A 15890-nucleotide genomic window follows, 5' to 3' on the forward strand; every position below is an offset into this window, starting at 1 on the left:
AATCTCTTCTAATCGACTAAAGATTTTATCAGCAAACTTTAATTTCATCACAGAAATGAAAACGTTGTTGCAATCTGGTTGGAATTATTTATAACGTTATAATCAACCTCAACTAAGAGTGCATTTGGCATGCGATTTTAAACCAAATTGTAGAAAACCTATCAAACCATAGATTTTTTGTGGTGTTGAAAGGACAGTAAAGTTTCCTAATAATCAACTGAGCTCATCTATGAGTTGTCTCACTACGCAACACAGCCCAGGGTATTGTTTTGCGTTGATTAGGCAAGACAAGCACTGGGGGGTAGCTCGCATGCTCTGATTGTGCTAAATACAATCTGGGTTATATTTGTTGAAACCTCAAGGGAATCACTATCGCAAGCTTAAAGCTTGTTTTTAAGAATTGGTTCCTTTGATCCAGCCATGGGTTACGTTTGTCTAAACCATATATAATCATTCAACAAAAATATACCTAAAATGCAAACTTCTGCCCAGAAACTCATACACAACAACCCATATAGCATTGCACAATCCTATTCTCCAAACAGTTATGCTATTCAAAAAGAGTAAGAAATTGATTTTGCAAGCAGAGTGAAGAAAATAAGTGGATATATATTAACTCAAAAAATTTCATGATCCACTCCGTAATATAGTAAGTTATGCTAAAAGACTAGTTGGTCCTTACAGTATAATCATATTTCACATACTTAGATGAAGACCTGTACAAATGAAAACACAAACAGTCGGAAGCCCGTTTCTTGCATCATTTTAATGGTGCACTCTGCTTGTCAAACCTGCGAGTCCAAAAGTGAAACCGGTAAATAGTGCCATAAAAGATCAAAGTTGCTCATTTTAGTGGAGCACTTATAAACAACCTCTAACTTCAAATTTGGTGCATTTATAAACAACTTCAGCATCGATTCTAATGGCAGTTAGAATTAAGATGTATGAGGATAAAAGGGTGCAGAGAATTTCTTTTTTTTAAAAAAAAAAAAAAAAGAAAGAAAAATCAGAAAATGACGGGCAATACCTGCTCCTTTAAAGATGGTATAAAGTCAACAAAGTTCAAAAACTATGATTTAGACTGTTTTGCTTTAAGTAGCAATTAGCACCTTCAATGTTGAACTAATAAAATCAGAGCAGGAGGCCGTGCCACCTTTTAGGAGTTAATGTAGCACATTGCTTGTGCTTGAAGAAAATAAGAGTCCTTGTATTTTCTGCCACTTCCAATGTGAATTCCATTGCGAATCCAGTCTTCTCGATGTATCCAAGCATCCCGGCCAAAATCAAGAATTCCGAGAATCTGTCAAGATGTTGTAACATAAGGGAATTATTTTTATAAGTAAAAAAAATTCATTAAACGCACAAAAAGGCGCACCCAAGTACATAGAAGGTATAGAAGAGAAACGCCTAACTAAAAAATAAAAAAATCAAAAAGTCAACAAGAAACATGAAACATGAAAACACTCAAGGCAACCATCCATTGTTATAGGGTATTGAAGAAGAAAGCCTTTGACTTCACCACCTTCCTCTTCATGTCTTCGAAGTTTTGATTGTTTCTTTCTCTCCAAATGTACTACATCAAGCATTAGCACTGGTTGTCTTGCAATGGAGTAAGAGCTGGTCCATGGTTTCCCCTCTCTTCTTACACATGCAACACCAATCTACCACAATAGTCTGTTTCTTTCTTAAATTATTCAAAGTGAGGATCTTACCTAAAGCAACCAACCACACAAAGAAAGCCACTGTCAAGAGGGCTTTGCTCCTCTAAATACTCCTCTAAGGGAAAGGAATGCTAATATGGGGAATTAAGGCATTATAAAACGATTTTACATCAAATAACCCTCTCTTGGAAGGGGCTCATCAAAGCTTATCCTAACTAACCCGTCTCAATCTGATGGAATACAACTAATGGAAGAATGAAGTAAAGAAATCTATCTCCCAATCATCCGTCGCTCTAACAAAATTAACATTCCACTGAGGATAACCATTAGAAAAGTGAAGGTGATTCACCACAAAGGCCTCCTTAAGGCATTACTAATCCAGAAACGCTACCTTAAGGGGGTTGCTCTCTACACCACACATCCTGCTAAAATCTAACCTTTGAACCATTATCCACCTCAAATCTAGAAAACCCCCGAAAATTCCTTCTAAGCCCTCCTAATGAATTTCCAAAGAGCAACCCCATGTGACCTACTAACTTCATTAGAACACCACCTGTCCCATTGACTACCATACCTTGGTCCACCACTACTCTCTCTCTCTCTCTCTCTCTCGTACGTATAGTACCATAACCACTTCCCTAGAAGAGTTCAGTTGAACATAAAAAAATTTCTAACCCACAAACCCCCCTCATATATACCTAGGGCCAACTTACTAGGTAAAATTTGAACTTTTCACCCAAACCTCCCTATAAGAAATCTAAATGTAACTTCTCAATGCCCCTAGCAACTTTAGCTCGGAGGGGGAACCGAGACAAATAAGTAGGCAGATTAGACAAGGTACTCCTACTCAAGGCTATCCTACCCCCTTTAGACAGTTACAACTTCTTCCAACCAGCCAAACATCACTCAATCTTCTCAACAATCAGATAATACTTCTCATATTTATGGTGGCATATTTTCTACCAATGCACACAGGAAGTAATTAAGATGTTCAAATTGTAAGAAGACAACGATAAAAACATTAATAAAAAAAAGAAAGAAAAGTAAGGCAGTAGCAGAACAAAAACACGTAATTGATCAGAATCAACTTTTAAAGGACCAAAGGAAAATAGGCGATATCCAAATAAAAGAGAACGGTGGTGAGTACTTGACTTACCACTCCGCCTTTCCATGACACAAAAGTTGGATTTGTTCTTGATTGCAAGACCTATTTAAGATACACTGAAGTCAGAAAATCTATCATCTAAAATTGAATGAAAGTGAGAGAAGAGATGATTTAGGAAGTACAGAGGAATCTCAGGGGTCAAAAACTGATGATGCATATAAAATTAAGATCTTGATCAGCGCATACAGTTGTATAACTCTGGAGCTAAAATAGAAGTAGAATGTATAATTAGAGTCATACTATTACCGCTACCAGGCTAGAAGCAACTTTACTAGAATTTAACTCATTGATTGTTTTGTGTACAGGCCTTTTCAGCTTTCTCCCCCCTTAATCGGAGCTTTATCTACTTATCAAAAAAAAAAAAAAATCGGAGCTTTATCTATAAATTTTCCAAAGATCTTTTCTTCTTTCCCAAGAAAAAAAATAATCTAAACGTATGACCATTTTGCAATGATTTTTGGATATGGATAAGGTGTCATGTTTTAGCATAGACACAAACTCTTGGACATGGCAATTTAAAAAAATTCTAGACAAGGAGACACGGCCATGTATTTTCATCTTCTAATGTAGAATTTTAAACATTTATTATGTTTGACTATCTGGTTGAATGCATAAGAACCAAGGATGTGAAAAAATACCAGAAATTATAAATATGTACAACTTTGTTGACATTTTATATATAACTTCCCTAGTTCTGGATTTCTTTTATACTTATTGGGAAAGATGTCTGTGTTGCTTTAGGTGAATAAACGAAAATTCTTCTATTACTGATGCAGCAGCAACCAGCCTGCACTTAAAAATTTTATCCATAAACGACGAGGAGGGGGAGCGGGGGCGGCGGGCAGTGCGATCAAAATACTAGCCTAGTTGGGTGTTTACTAAATTACGCTCATCCACCCATGGGATCGTTAAGCTGTTATGTTGATATAAGTTCAAGTAACAAAGGGTATTTATGGAGTGCATATGTTTGTCTTCTAACTAAGGAGTTGATTTATGAGAAATCAGATTTCAGAAGCTTTAAGTTTGAGAAGGTTGATTTTGACAGCCATCTAGAGCTCTACCCATTCTGATTGATGTGACTGCTTCTTTTCCTATATGCAACCTCTTATGATATATTCAAAAGAGTTGAATTATGTATCATAAGATAACATGAAAAATGAATCATTAATTTTAGGAATACAATTGAATGCAGAGACACAAACTTCATCCAAGAAAAGGTTAAAATTGGAGTTAAGAAGCTTATTTTCTGAATGAAGAAGTATCCAAGAAACAGAAAGTAAAGCTGTGCAATATGGAGAAGAAGATGACACGTTTAAACTAACCTCAACAGTATCAATTGCTTCATTTGAAGGAATTGCATGTAAAACTCTGCAACAAGAAAGAACAAATAAGACTAGTAAAAACATTAAAAAGGCGTTGGAATCTCCCAAGGAAACTGAATAGGTCCACTACATTTCAAAAAGCATTTAAAAGAGCCTACTTTAAATTAGAGTCCGTTTGGCCTTATGATTTTGCAGGCCAAAAGTGCATTTTTAGACAAAATCGCAGAATGTCTCGTTTGGGAATGTGTTTGAAAAAAATGGTGGTTTAAAAACATGATAAAATCAAAGTTTTCAAATCGCACGTAAGTAAGATGGTGCATTTTTTAAAAACACGGAAATTCAAAGACCAAACTGCAATTTTAATGGCTAGAATGTGATTTACCAAACATTTAACCGTGTTTTTAAAAATCAAAGTTTTAATTAACTGTGTTTAGAAATAGCTATTTTTCAAATTGCATGTTCTAAAACCATTAAACCAAATGGACCCTTAATATAGCTTCTAACAAGGGCATATCAGGATCTCAATAGTTGATTTCATCTTAATTATTCTTTACTAATCATGGCAAAGGACTAAAACACATTGGGTAGATTCATTCCTCCTGGGCCATTTTAAAGCCATTACATAAGTATGAAATTTTGTGTGAAATTCTATCAAATAAAGTATAATCTAAAATTGATAGTACTAACACAATTGCATTTGTTCTTTCTAAAGCAACAGTTGAACAAACCTTTCCTCCACAGCAGGCACAAGACCACTTGTCAAAGCCACTCCACCTATCTAAAGCACAAAACAATGTTATTACTTCTTGCCTACATTGAATATACTGAAATAGGATCTCACACAGTCCAACGGTGCTCCCAAACTCACCAATTGTATGCTACAAAACAACTTTCTCTGGAGGTCTATACGCCCTGTCAATCACCAGACAGTTTAATCAGTATCACTTACTATATAGTAGGAGAAATGTATGCAAATCTACCTGTTGAAAGAATGCTGCTTGTGATAGCCTCTGCAAGGCCAACCTTCTCTTCTTTCTTTGGTCTAGCCGAAAAAACTGGGTAGCTATCCCACATTGGTAATCCAACATTCATGCTAGGATATAAACCATCTGATATGTCAGATCTTCTAGGAAATTCCATGTGCCATGTATCTTCCAGCATATCCTCGTAGTCATGAAACCTAGTAAACAATTATAGTATCAGAAGTTACTACCAGTACCAGAAGTTACTACCAGTTTCTTCATGTACAAACTAGTAGAACTTGATAAGCAATACTAACCAAGAACGGGGTGGTGGAGGATACACGTCTGGAACCAAAAGAGTTGGGTAAAACAAACCCATAGGAGGAACCTATTAAAATAAACATAAAAAATATTGTTCCGCCAAACTACATTCAAAAAGGACTGAATAAATGGAAGAAGATTGGTTTAAGAAACACACATTAAGAGCAGTTAGCCTTGTCTTGTGAGATCCAGCTGGCATGCCATCTTCATAAGAATGAACTACAGCAACAGCATCAAGTTCCCCCTCCTATGCACAGGAAAATAAATATTAGCAGGAAGTACAACCAGAGGGGAAAAGACATTTATGTAAAGAAGCCTTTGTCCATGCCCATAAAATGTCAAACACTCTTTTGACATGTTCGATAGACATCAACAGCTAAATAATATAACTATTTTGTTCACGAATCATGTCAAGCATTAAGGAAGTAAACCTTTTGATTCGAATATTCAGTCAACCTGCATCCAACATGCAGTCAACTCTTTAGATGTCCATGTCCAAACAACAGAGGGAACATGGTATGGTACAAAGCTTGTGGCAAGGTGATGGCATAATGTGGAACAATATGTGTATTTCTTAGGTCTCATCGACTACAATATCATGCATAAAAGAGAAATCGCAGCAATGAACTTAGGACTCATATTTACAAGGTGAGAGTTATGTGACACATTTTACACAAGGCACCTAGGTGCAAAGAACCATCCTAGTGCGCTTTCATCACATCACATCAAATCAGCTAAACACACAGAGAGAGAGAGAGAGAGAGAGAGAGAGAGCTCACTTTAATTTCACAATATGTCTCTTTCAGTCGGTTAAGCATCAACAGGTCTATAGGCTTTGTCAAAATGTCGGTACGGATTTGTGGCCATGTCTGATGATGCCTTTGAGTCCAGAGAAGGCATCTTGCTATATCCTGAAAAAAAGGAAACAGATCATTGAAATTTCAGTGCAATTAGCAAAGACAAGTATGGATCACCTATGTGCTATGTGGAGCAGATTGGGCAATCACAAAACAAATGCAAAAAGAATGCAGCAGAAGTAATCCAGAAACATGAGAAGAAAGAGAAGGTCATTGTAAAGAGAATCTTTGGTTTTGTTTTGTTTTGTTAGCAAATCAATGCAGCAGCAACGCATGATATTCAAGTTAAAATTCACTTTAAAAAACAAGATAAAATGAGAAATGTAAAAATTTAAGGGATCAAAAAATTGGTGCCGTGCACCTTTACAAAGAATGTAGAATGGACACAAACATGAAACAAAAGAAAGAAAGCTGTATAGGATGATTCGGTGCCATGCAAGAACAAAGGAATGCAGCAGCAAGATATGATTCAAGATGAAGGCACCTGGAGGACGAGAAATCAGTCAGAAAGTTCACAAGTCAACATAAAAGGAGAGAGAGAGAGAGAGAGAGAGAGAGAGAAGAACGTGGCAGCACACACTTTTGCCAAAAATAAGGCCATAAATAAACAGAAAAGCAACCCTCACACTGCTCACATAAATAATTCCGATTTAAGTTAAATTATTGATCAAAGGATAAGATTTAGTATTAAGGTAAACAGTTTTCTCATATACTTAGCTAGTAAGGGTGAAGATAACATAGAAAAATCTATTTTTCAACAGTGACAACTAAAGAAACAATAAATAAGTACAGTTAATTTAGAAGTAAAGTAATGAGTTGTAAGATGAACCAAACCTCTCCACCAAAAGGTAATGTCTTCTCTGTAGTAGGTAGTGCAACTCCATCCTAAACACCAAAAGAGGCAACAAGTTGATTACCACAGTCAGGAAAGACTTACTTTCCAAAATTGAGACTTCATCACGCTACTATTGGTGTCATCGGTTGTTAAGCTAGCAAAGGATACATGATGATCGAAGCATTGAAGGTAGCAGTTGTGATAAATGTCATACATGGCAGTACCAGCAGTGGCAGTGGTAGTCTGTCAGTAATGCTGATAATAGTATAATATAAGGAGAAACCTGGTAGCTTTTGCTTCAAAAGGAAATATTTTTGCTACACATACATCTTTTATTTTATTTTTTTCGTGTAGAAAAGTATATTTGAGTTGGATAACAAGACAAGTGGTTTGTTACATATTTAATTTCAAATGCGAAGAAGCAGGTCTGGATGTCCAGTTACAAAATTATTGCAGTTACCTCGACGCAAATCACTGATGTCACCTGAGCCCCCATGCTTACAACACAAGCTGTTGATAACCCATTCCCAAAAACAGCAGCTAGACCTTCCTGCACCACCAGTTCCAGAAAAAATCATCATCTGCTAGGGGAAAACCCAAAAGAATCATTGGTTACAGCCAAAACAATTCAAACGTACATGTGGAAATGCGAAGTTCAAAAAAGAAGATCATAAACACTGAGAACAATCAGAATTTTTAAATCAGGATTCCATTTCTAGCTTTAGTCTCAAGGAGCAAATGGCATGTGGATAAAAAAAAAAAATGTAATGGTACAATTTTTACTAATACTCCAGAAAATAATAATCTAGTAGCTATCATAATATAAGTATATCTTTTGCTGAGCAGCATGTTAAATCATTAACCAAGTAAAATTTTCACAAAAGAAAAAAAAAAAAAAAAAAAAAAAAGGGCATGAACAAGACAAAAGGGAGGGGGGGAGGGGGGAATACACTCTCATTGATAACATGGTTGAAACTAAGACACCAAAAAAATTCATAAAATATTGTGCCAAATCTATCTCCAACATGCTCATTTTACATAGCCAATAAGTTCATTAAATATTCATGCACACTTGCGAAATGGTTGATGCTCAAGATAAATCAAGCTCAGACTTTATCCAGCAAAATAAGATCACGAAACTAATGCGTATCACACAGCCATAGGACAAAATATTGGTCTGCAAAATTTACTTACATGACTCCAGTTTCACAAGATTACTATGAACTGTAAAGTAATAAATATCTAGCAAAAACAAAACTTTTACTAATTAATAGAAACTCTCACCTGGTGTACCACCGCTGAGCTAAAGCGCAAGTCTCGCAACACTAAGGTTAACATTTCCTTTATTTCTGCTTGTAACAAACAACAATAGAAAATTAAAATAGTTCTCCTATCTCCCACATTAATTTTTCTCTTCAAGTAGAAGAAAATTAGGCAAAGATGGCAAGAGAATCAAAGATTTACGAGCATAAGATCCTTGAAGCTTTTGCTTAGAACATAAGACAACTAGAAAATGGAGTTTTAACCAGAGTTCAGACATCATCTTTCACATAAATGGCATGCCAACCAGTAAGATGAAATACATGTGCCAGGCAGAAATGCCCAGTATGTTTTAGTAGGACTTGATCAAGTAACAGCAAAGGTCGTTAGCCTTTCACTTATACATGATGTACAACCCACCAACAGATTGTTAGCTAGGTCGCAGGAGCTAGCAATACAACTTTTTTTTTAAGAAAAAAAAATATTATTCTGTTGGACAGGCAAATAGGCGGAGGATCGGAACCTAGAGTGGAGGCTTGAATTCAAATTATGGTACAACTTCAACAGACTTAAACCAGGTAAAGTAGCATGCATCTTTAAAATCATCCAAGTCAAAAAAATAGTGACAGCACTATGAACTGCCATTACTATGATGCAAGCTAACACTACACAGACTGACAAGCACAATGAGATATAGTTTCAAAGATGCTTAAAATCCAAGATTAATGCTTAATAGTTTTTTTTTTGATAAGTAATAAGAAGTTTTATTAAGGAGAAAAAGTCCTAAAAATACAAGAGGGAAAGCCAAAGAGTCCCCAGAGTTTTTCTTTTCCCCAAAAGCAAATCAAATCGCTGAGTATCCATAATTTCTTAAACCTCAAGAATATTTAGTGCTCTAGTCAAAGAGTATCCAGCATACACAGAAGAAAAAGGCTTATTGAGAAGCCTGAGCCATGGATATCTTAGTCTTAGATCTGGCCAGCAAATTCTAAAGTACGTATCAGAGAGGATACGTTTAAGTTCAAGCTGAGAAAAAGCCTACACTCAGCTGAGACAACAGGATTCCAAAATCAAGTCTTTTGTGTCAATAATGTATTTGATATGCAGATCTCCTTGATCCATAGAGGCATTTATGATGAATATGATTTGTTTTTAAGAAGATATAGTAATCAGAAGGGTCAAAGACCTAACAAATCGAATAAGGCTATATAAATTTTCTCTTCTCTCTTGTAGAGAATATATAATAAGTAGTTCTCAAGTACTTATTTTATATATATATAATAAGTAAATGAAACAGATTTCTCTATCTAAAAATCTCAAAAACTGTAAAGAACTACTTGAGATATAAATACCACGATTATCAAATGTTTCTGGCACAACAAGAATGGCAGAGTACATGTTTCTCTCAATGTGAGGGATATGCAATTTCTCTATCAAAATCCAGTCCCAAATAGCATGCAGATCCTCAAGTACCTGAAAAATAAGCAAAATGTAATTATAAGAAACAGTAGTTTGTAAAACACTAAAAGACAGTATTGTTTTGTGTTTTCATTAAAAAGTTAAAGCGCAAGACTTTTAATAAGTCTGGCATCGACGTTCCCATATCTGTTGACCATAAGTTTTGCATGATCAGAATGGAACCATAGATTTGCAGGATCAAAATGGATGATATAGTAACACCACAAAATGGTGATTAGCTTTACCCGGGATGCAGATCATAATGGTACACAATACAGGAATGTGTAAGCAGCACAACGTTTCAAGAGTAAAGTGGTTTCTTATCCATCCATTTCCTATTTTCCTTCATCTCTTGCAATTTGTGACCATTATTCTATTTTATCGCATCACATTATAAGGTTCCAATCCATTACATACCTACATTTGCTTTACAATAAAAACAACGATGATGACGACAATAACAATAAAAACAATGATAATAATAATAAAAAGGGATTAAGAAATAATTATTTGGGTCACTAAATTCAGTGATATGGCAAAAAAGACTTGCATTTGACAAATATGACAGCTGGAAATCTTTTTTCTGATGCATGAGGAAGTTAATAAACATGGGACTGTACCTGCTGCATGGGATAGTGTTGAGAAATATTCAAATGACCTCTGCGAATTGGACGTCGTAAGCAATATGGCTCTGTTGGGGATATTTTAAGTGCTTCATCACCACAAATGAACTGTCTGAATTTAGGTTTGCTTGAAATAAGTTCCTTAGAATTAGTTCCTTCATGCTGGTCCACAGACTCATTAGTCACAACTTCATTTGTCGAATTTCCTGCATAACCAATTTGTATTTTTAAAGAAAGGAAATCTGAGACCAAACTAATTGTGGTAACATGTTAAATGCCATCAAATTTAATTCCATATTATCCAACAGATTGTGATCAATTAAAGAATGAATCAAGTAGCATAGAACACAAAACATGTAACGAAAAATAAGAATACTATGAAGCTATCTTGCTGATAATTATCAATGCCTCAATTTTGAAATAAAGTCAACATACATCGATACATCCGCCATTGTTATTTTAATAAGAAGATATACGATACCAGCAAAAGCTTTATCTAAAATCTCTAACCACTTGGCCACCAAAACTAAACCCTCTCCGCATCCCCTCCCCCCACCCGCCAAATAAAAACCAAAACAAGGGCTTTTTATCTAATCCTTCCTGATCACAGAAGAGATATAAGCAAAGGAAAAATGATATTTAATCATAACATTTCAATGATAGAACATGAAATTATGACCTAGAAACCCTGCAATGCAGCAATAAAGAACAAGAACCTTGTTGGATGAGACTTCTCATGCTGTTCACTGCTTAATGGGCTGTCTACTGTACAAATTAAAACAGGATTTATGGCCTGATCAGGCCACCCGCTATAATTAAAGCCGACCGACCCTTCCCCTAGCCCACCAATGTATGTGGAATAATGGGGTAAAATATTATCCAGTTGACCTATTGAGAAAATTATGCACAAAAACATGGGGAACTGACGAGGTTCAATTTTTTCCTCCCAGTTTAACCATGTAGCATTGTCTCACTCACTTATCTCAAGATGGATCAGATCCAAAGTATGCTTAGCGATACACATAAAGAAAGGCATTATGACTGCAATTAACCTATCAAATACAACAAATGCAAAGGAAACACCATCAAAGAGTCGAGGTGTTCTCTCTTAAGAGCTGTATTCCGACTGCAACTTGCCAAACAATGTGGGAAAACCCTTTATCTGTATGTACCATGGCTTACATGATTATTTTGAAACAGCTAATCCAAATAGTGCTTTCAGTTTGCTTCTAGAATGCCATTGAAATGGTTTATTTTGATTCTTTATCACTTTGTTAGGGCTTCAATGGACTTGAAAGCAGTAACCCAAGTCTCACTTTTATACGAGAATGAAAGGGTATTTCAAGTAGTGCTTTTGTAATTGTCATGAAAACGATATTTCAATCAAGCGTTGTTCATTTTTGTGTATATTTTCCACAAAACATTTTCCTCATTTTCAGGTGTTTGGTTGAGACAAGAAAATTTGGTCAATTGAAATAGTTCTAAGAGTAAATGTACAATCATCCTTAAATTATATAAAATGACCTGTGTTTCTGAGAGATCATTGACTCTTGCCATCTTGCACCCAATACCATCACCCACCTATCTGATATGGGTCTACCAATTGAAGTCAACAACGAGTTTCTTGGTAGGGGAGCCAAAGCAAGTCTTGAAATCCTCACTTAAGTTGGCGATAAGCTTGTTAAGGTGGTGGGAGCGAGAAGGAAGACAGTGGTAATGATGACATTTTCGGTTGGGTAAGTCGACATTGCACGAACGTCAATACAGCTTGTGACACCTCATAAAGTCAAGTCTCATATTGGGTGTTACATGAGTGCCGAGTCCCGCATTGATTCTTTACTATGTGAGACTTGACTTTATAAGTGATTCCAATGAGCTTTAATTGTAATTTCAACTAGCTCTTTCCGAGTAATAACACAAATATGACTAGCAATTTTTTAGGATTGTGACAAATGGTATCAAAGCAACTTAGTAACTTCATGTGGCACTTAGTCACTAAAGCATAACATGGGCCCTGACGAGAACGTTAGGGATTTGAGTGCAGGAGTTGTGGCACACAGAAAGTGTTTCACATTGGATAGATGGTTTGTGATGGTGTTACATAGGTGTCTAATCCCACATTGGTTCCTTATTAGGTGAGAATGAGATTTATAAGTGGATTTAATGAACTCTACTTGTAACTTTGACTACTCATTTTGGAGTAATAATATAAATGTGGCTAGCGTTTTTTTTATGGTGTGACATAGTCAATGTCCCAAAGGTCAACGTTAAGACAAATCCAGTGAATGAGGTCAAAGGCCAAGCTTCTTATAGGCCGAGAGGCCACAATTACAAAACCCAGTTTGAATATATGGGTTTTTGAAGCATGATGAGTTGATGCTTGGGTTGATTGGATCTAGATTTTGGGTATTATTTGTTTGGATTTCTTGTAATGGAGTCATTGATTGGTAGTTTGTCTGGTTGGTGATTGTGGCATGGTGACAACTGCGGCAGTTTGGATGGATGGGCATTGTGGTGATGTGAGGCTTATGGCTAACTGTTCAGGGAGGTCAGTGAGGTCACCAATGGTTGTGTATTGAATTTTGGCTGAAATTGTGTGAGGTTGTCCACGTGTAGAGTGTGTGAAATTTTCCTTTTTTAAGGGAGTTATTGGCCTCAAGATATGGTGGTTTCCAGCAAGTTCCTAGTTGGTTTCTAGTTTTTTATTGTCTTCTAGTTAGTATCAACCAATAGCGGAAAATGCTTTTAGAAACCTTTTTAGTGTGATCGCCAAACATCTGAAAACTAGTAGTTTTCCAAAAAATATTTTTAGTTAAAAACATTTTGCGTCAGAAACGCATCAAAACAAATGGAGTCTTAGTGTTTCTGTAATTTTTTTTTTGGAAGCACTATTCTAGAAATAGCTTTTCTATAATTGCTTTAGAACCAACAACTTGAACGGCACTTTTAGTTCTTCATCACTTTGTTTAGGATCCCACTGAATTTTAATGCACCACTTGAAGTGCTTCTATAATTAGTTTGAAACAGCTATCACAAGCAATGTTCTATAATTATATGGAAAGCTTTATCCTAATTACTTTTCCACCTCAAATAAGGTGCTTGGCAAAATGGGCATGAGAAGTCAATGAACAAATAGAAATGCATGCATATGTTCCAAATTTTCAGTTACCTAATGGTAAAGATGAAGTTGTTTCCTTTTCAAATATATCAGTCCAGGTAAATGCTGTTTCCTTCCTGCCACTCTGTGGATTATATCCATCTACACGTCCCATCTGCATAACAGTTTATCAATTTCATTACTCTTAGCACTTACTGACCAGTGAGCAAGCTATTGTATATGGTCCATTCAAGTCTCAATCATTGAAAATTCTTCTTTTTCATATATAAAGAACTAAGCATTACTGTTTATAGTACATTTATACATTTGTTACACCCAAACTGAGAGAGAGAGAGAGAGATGTGCAGCACTTGGGAAGGAATTTGATGGAATTAAGATTTAAGAAAAAACGAATGAATTTTTCATTCTGCCCTTATTAACATCTTTCTAAGTAAGTATTTAGAATAAAAGAAATTCAATGAAAGTGGACTAAGGACTTGTTTGGTAGCAAGTCTATTTTCTTGTTTCCTTACACACATGAATTCCAGTTTACTAATTTCAAAAAGATCATGCTTTTCAAATAGCTTTCAATCAGAGCAAAAAACAGCCTGTGTTTTTAAGAAATGTTACATACCGCCACAAAAAATACAAGGAACCAACCTGTTTTAATCAAATTACCGCAACTACAATGACAAAATTCATGTAAGAATCTTTTTCAAAATATCTTTATGCATACCTTGCGAGGGAACGAATTGTGGGCAACCTCTTCATCCAGAAAAGGTATCTTCATCAAAGATGCAATCTTTAAAAAAGAAGAAAACAAACAAACAAAATTAAAATGAAGAAAATAAAAATGAAATTAACAATATTCTGTAAAAATGTGTAACAATGTGCATAGACTCACAACATCATAAGCCTTCTCCCGTTCTATATGCTGAGCAGTAGTAATCTGGGAATTGAGCACCTGAAAAGGCCAACCAAAAAAAAAAAAAAAAACTGACTCTTCAAATGCTAATATAATGATTAAATTCACCTTCTTTATATCAGTTTGGTAATTTAACAAGGTATCATAAAAGTAGTTAATAGTTATGAGCTCAAAGCCTAACTCCGCACCATACCTCACACATTTCAGTTAAATAAATGGGTAGGAGTGGCATAAGTTTTTAGAATGATTTAACACCAACTAAATCCAAGACTTTAATGAAAATTGTAAACCACAAACCTGGTCTTGAACATTTCTCTTGGGGACTTGGTTGGTGTACCGAGCAACGCAGTGAGGAATATTGAACGGAGTGTCCTGCGAAGCAAGACCTATTCTGATATTTGCAGAACCTGCAGGCACCAAAAGGGGAAAAAAGAAGGAAAAAATGAACGAATCAGTGTGCCAAATTGGGATTGGCTCTGCGGATTTTTACGTAGTGCTCGTGAATTTCAGTGGTGAAGAGCAATGGTTAGTGCGTGTGCGAGTAGGAATAGGCTTAGGGTTACGGTACCTGGGTTGATGACGACTAGATTGGAGCCTCGCTCGGCGACGAGTTGTGTAGGAACCACGGTTTTTAGGTAATCCTGCGAACATGAAAGAAAAAAAAAAAAAAAAAAAAAAAAAAAAAAAAAAAAAAACTTTTCAGATTTTCCAGTTGGTTGAATCAGTGGTGGAAGCTCTGAGGGTTCGTCTGGTTGTTCTTACCATGGTAAATCGACTTGAGTCACTGCAAGAACACTGAACTTATTAGAATCGCCTGTTAGCCGTTGCTTCACTCCTTTTATTGCACTGCGTTTCGGTTTTGGTTTTCCTTCTTTCCTCTTTTTTTTTTTTTTATTCCTCAAGCCGGGAAGTTCGCCAGTCCTAACACCCGGACAACTTTGCAGTCTTGCAGAGTTCTTCAGCAGCGGTAACGGCGGGTAGATTCAAGAATGGAAACGACGTCGAGGAGGCTGGGGGCAGCTAACAGAATTTATTTGGGGAAAACATGTTTTGGCCCTCGAATTATTACATATTTTGTAATTGCATCTCCAAAATTTTTAAAAGTGACATCGAGGCTCAAAATTTTGTCATTTACGAAAATCGCGTTGATTTAAGGGTGTTATATATAATTTATATATATACATATTTAAAAAAAGAAAAAAAAGTTCAAAAGAATAATATGAAAAAGGCCATCATTTCTTATGTTTTTAGTTACTTTTTTTAAATAAAATTAATAAATGTAATAATTCAAGAAGCTATTTTTTTCCTAGTTCTTTTGGTGTTTCTGAGATTTTGTAAAATCCAGTCACAGTATTTATACCAAGCTAAAATCCAAGGGTAGTATTTATAAAATCCCCAAAAATA

At 35.7% G+C, this 15890-nt stretch overlaps 1 protein-coding gene across 3 annotated transcripts; it reads right to left on the reverse strand.

Annotated features, from left to right (window-relative positions):
* Positions 1-589: 589 nt before the first annotated feature.
* ARP9 (actin-related protein 9) lies at positions 590-15543 on the reverse strand. Of its 3 annotated transcripts, none has more exons than XM_059589588.2 (21): positions 15249-15540; positions 15055-15127; positions 14784-14893; positions 14466-14525; positions 14298-14363; positions 13634-13736; positions 10462-10670; positions 9736-9856; positions 8408-8472; positions 7584-7673; positions 7123-7173; positions 6211-6342; positions 5589-5678; positions 5428-5498; positions 5129-5328; positions 5017-5060; positions 4877-4926; positions 4149-4194; positions 2818-2868; positions 1154-1300; positions 590-791 (listed from the first exon to the last, which is right to left on the reverse strand). In XM_059589588.2, the coding sequence occupies exons 1-20, from the start codon at positions 15249-15251 to the stop codon at positions 1157-1159; spliced, it is 1779 nt and encodes a 592-aa protein (XP_059445571.2). In that variant the 5' UTR covers positions 15252-15540; the 3' UTR covers positions 590-791; positions 1154-1156. The 3 variants fall into 3 exon arrangements, 2 of the variants coding, with proteins under 2 accessions (XP_059445571.2, XP_059445570.2); XM_059589587.2 differs by having other exon boundaries at positions 1110-1300; positions 15249-15539; XR_009439744.2 differs by lacking the exons at positions 590-791; positions 1154-1300 and having other exon boundaries at positions 2825-2868; positions 4877-4922; positions 15249-15543.
* Positions 15544-15890: the final 347 nt, after the last annotated feature.

Source organism: Corylus avellana, chromosome 4 (genome assembly GCF_965113065.1).
Source record: "Corylus avellana chromosome 4, dhCorAvel1.hap1.2, whole genome shotgun sequence".
Taxonomy (NCBI): Eukaryota; Viridiplantae; Streptophyta; class Magnoliopsida; order Fagales; family Betulaceae; genus Corylus; species Corylus avellana.

Excerpts from the sequence above, each read along its gene's own strand:
- ARP9 (XM_059589588.2), bottom strand. Across the intron at positions 8,473-9,735 it reads AGAAACATTTGATAATCGTG|AAATAAAGGAAATGTTAACC; the intron begins GTATTTATATCT and ends TGTTACAAGCAG. Across the intron at positions 7,674-8,407 it reads GCTCAGCGGTGGTACACCAG|GAAGGTCTAGCTGCTGTTTT; the intron begins GTGAGAGTTTCT and ends CTGGTGGTGCAG.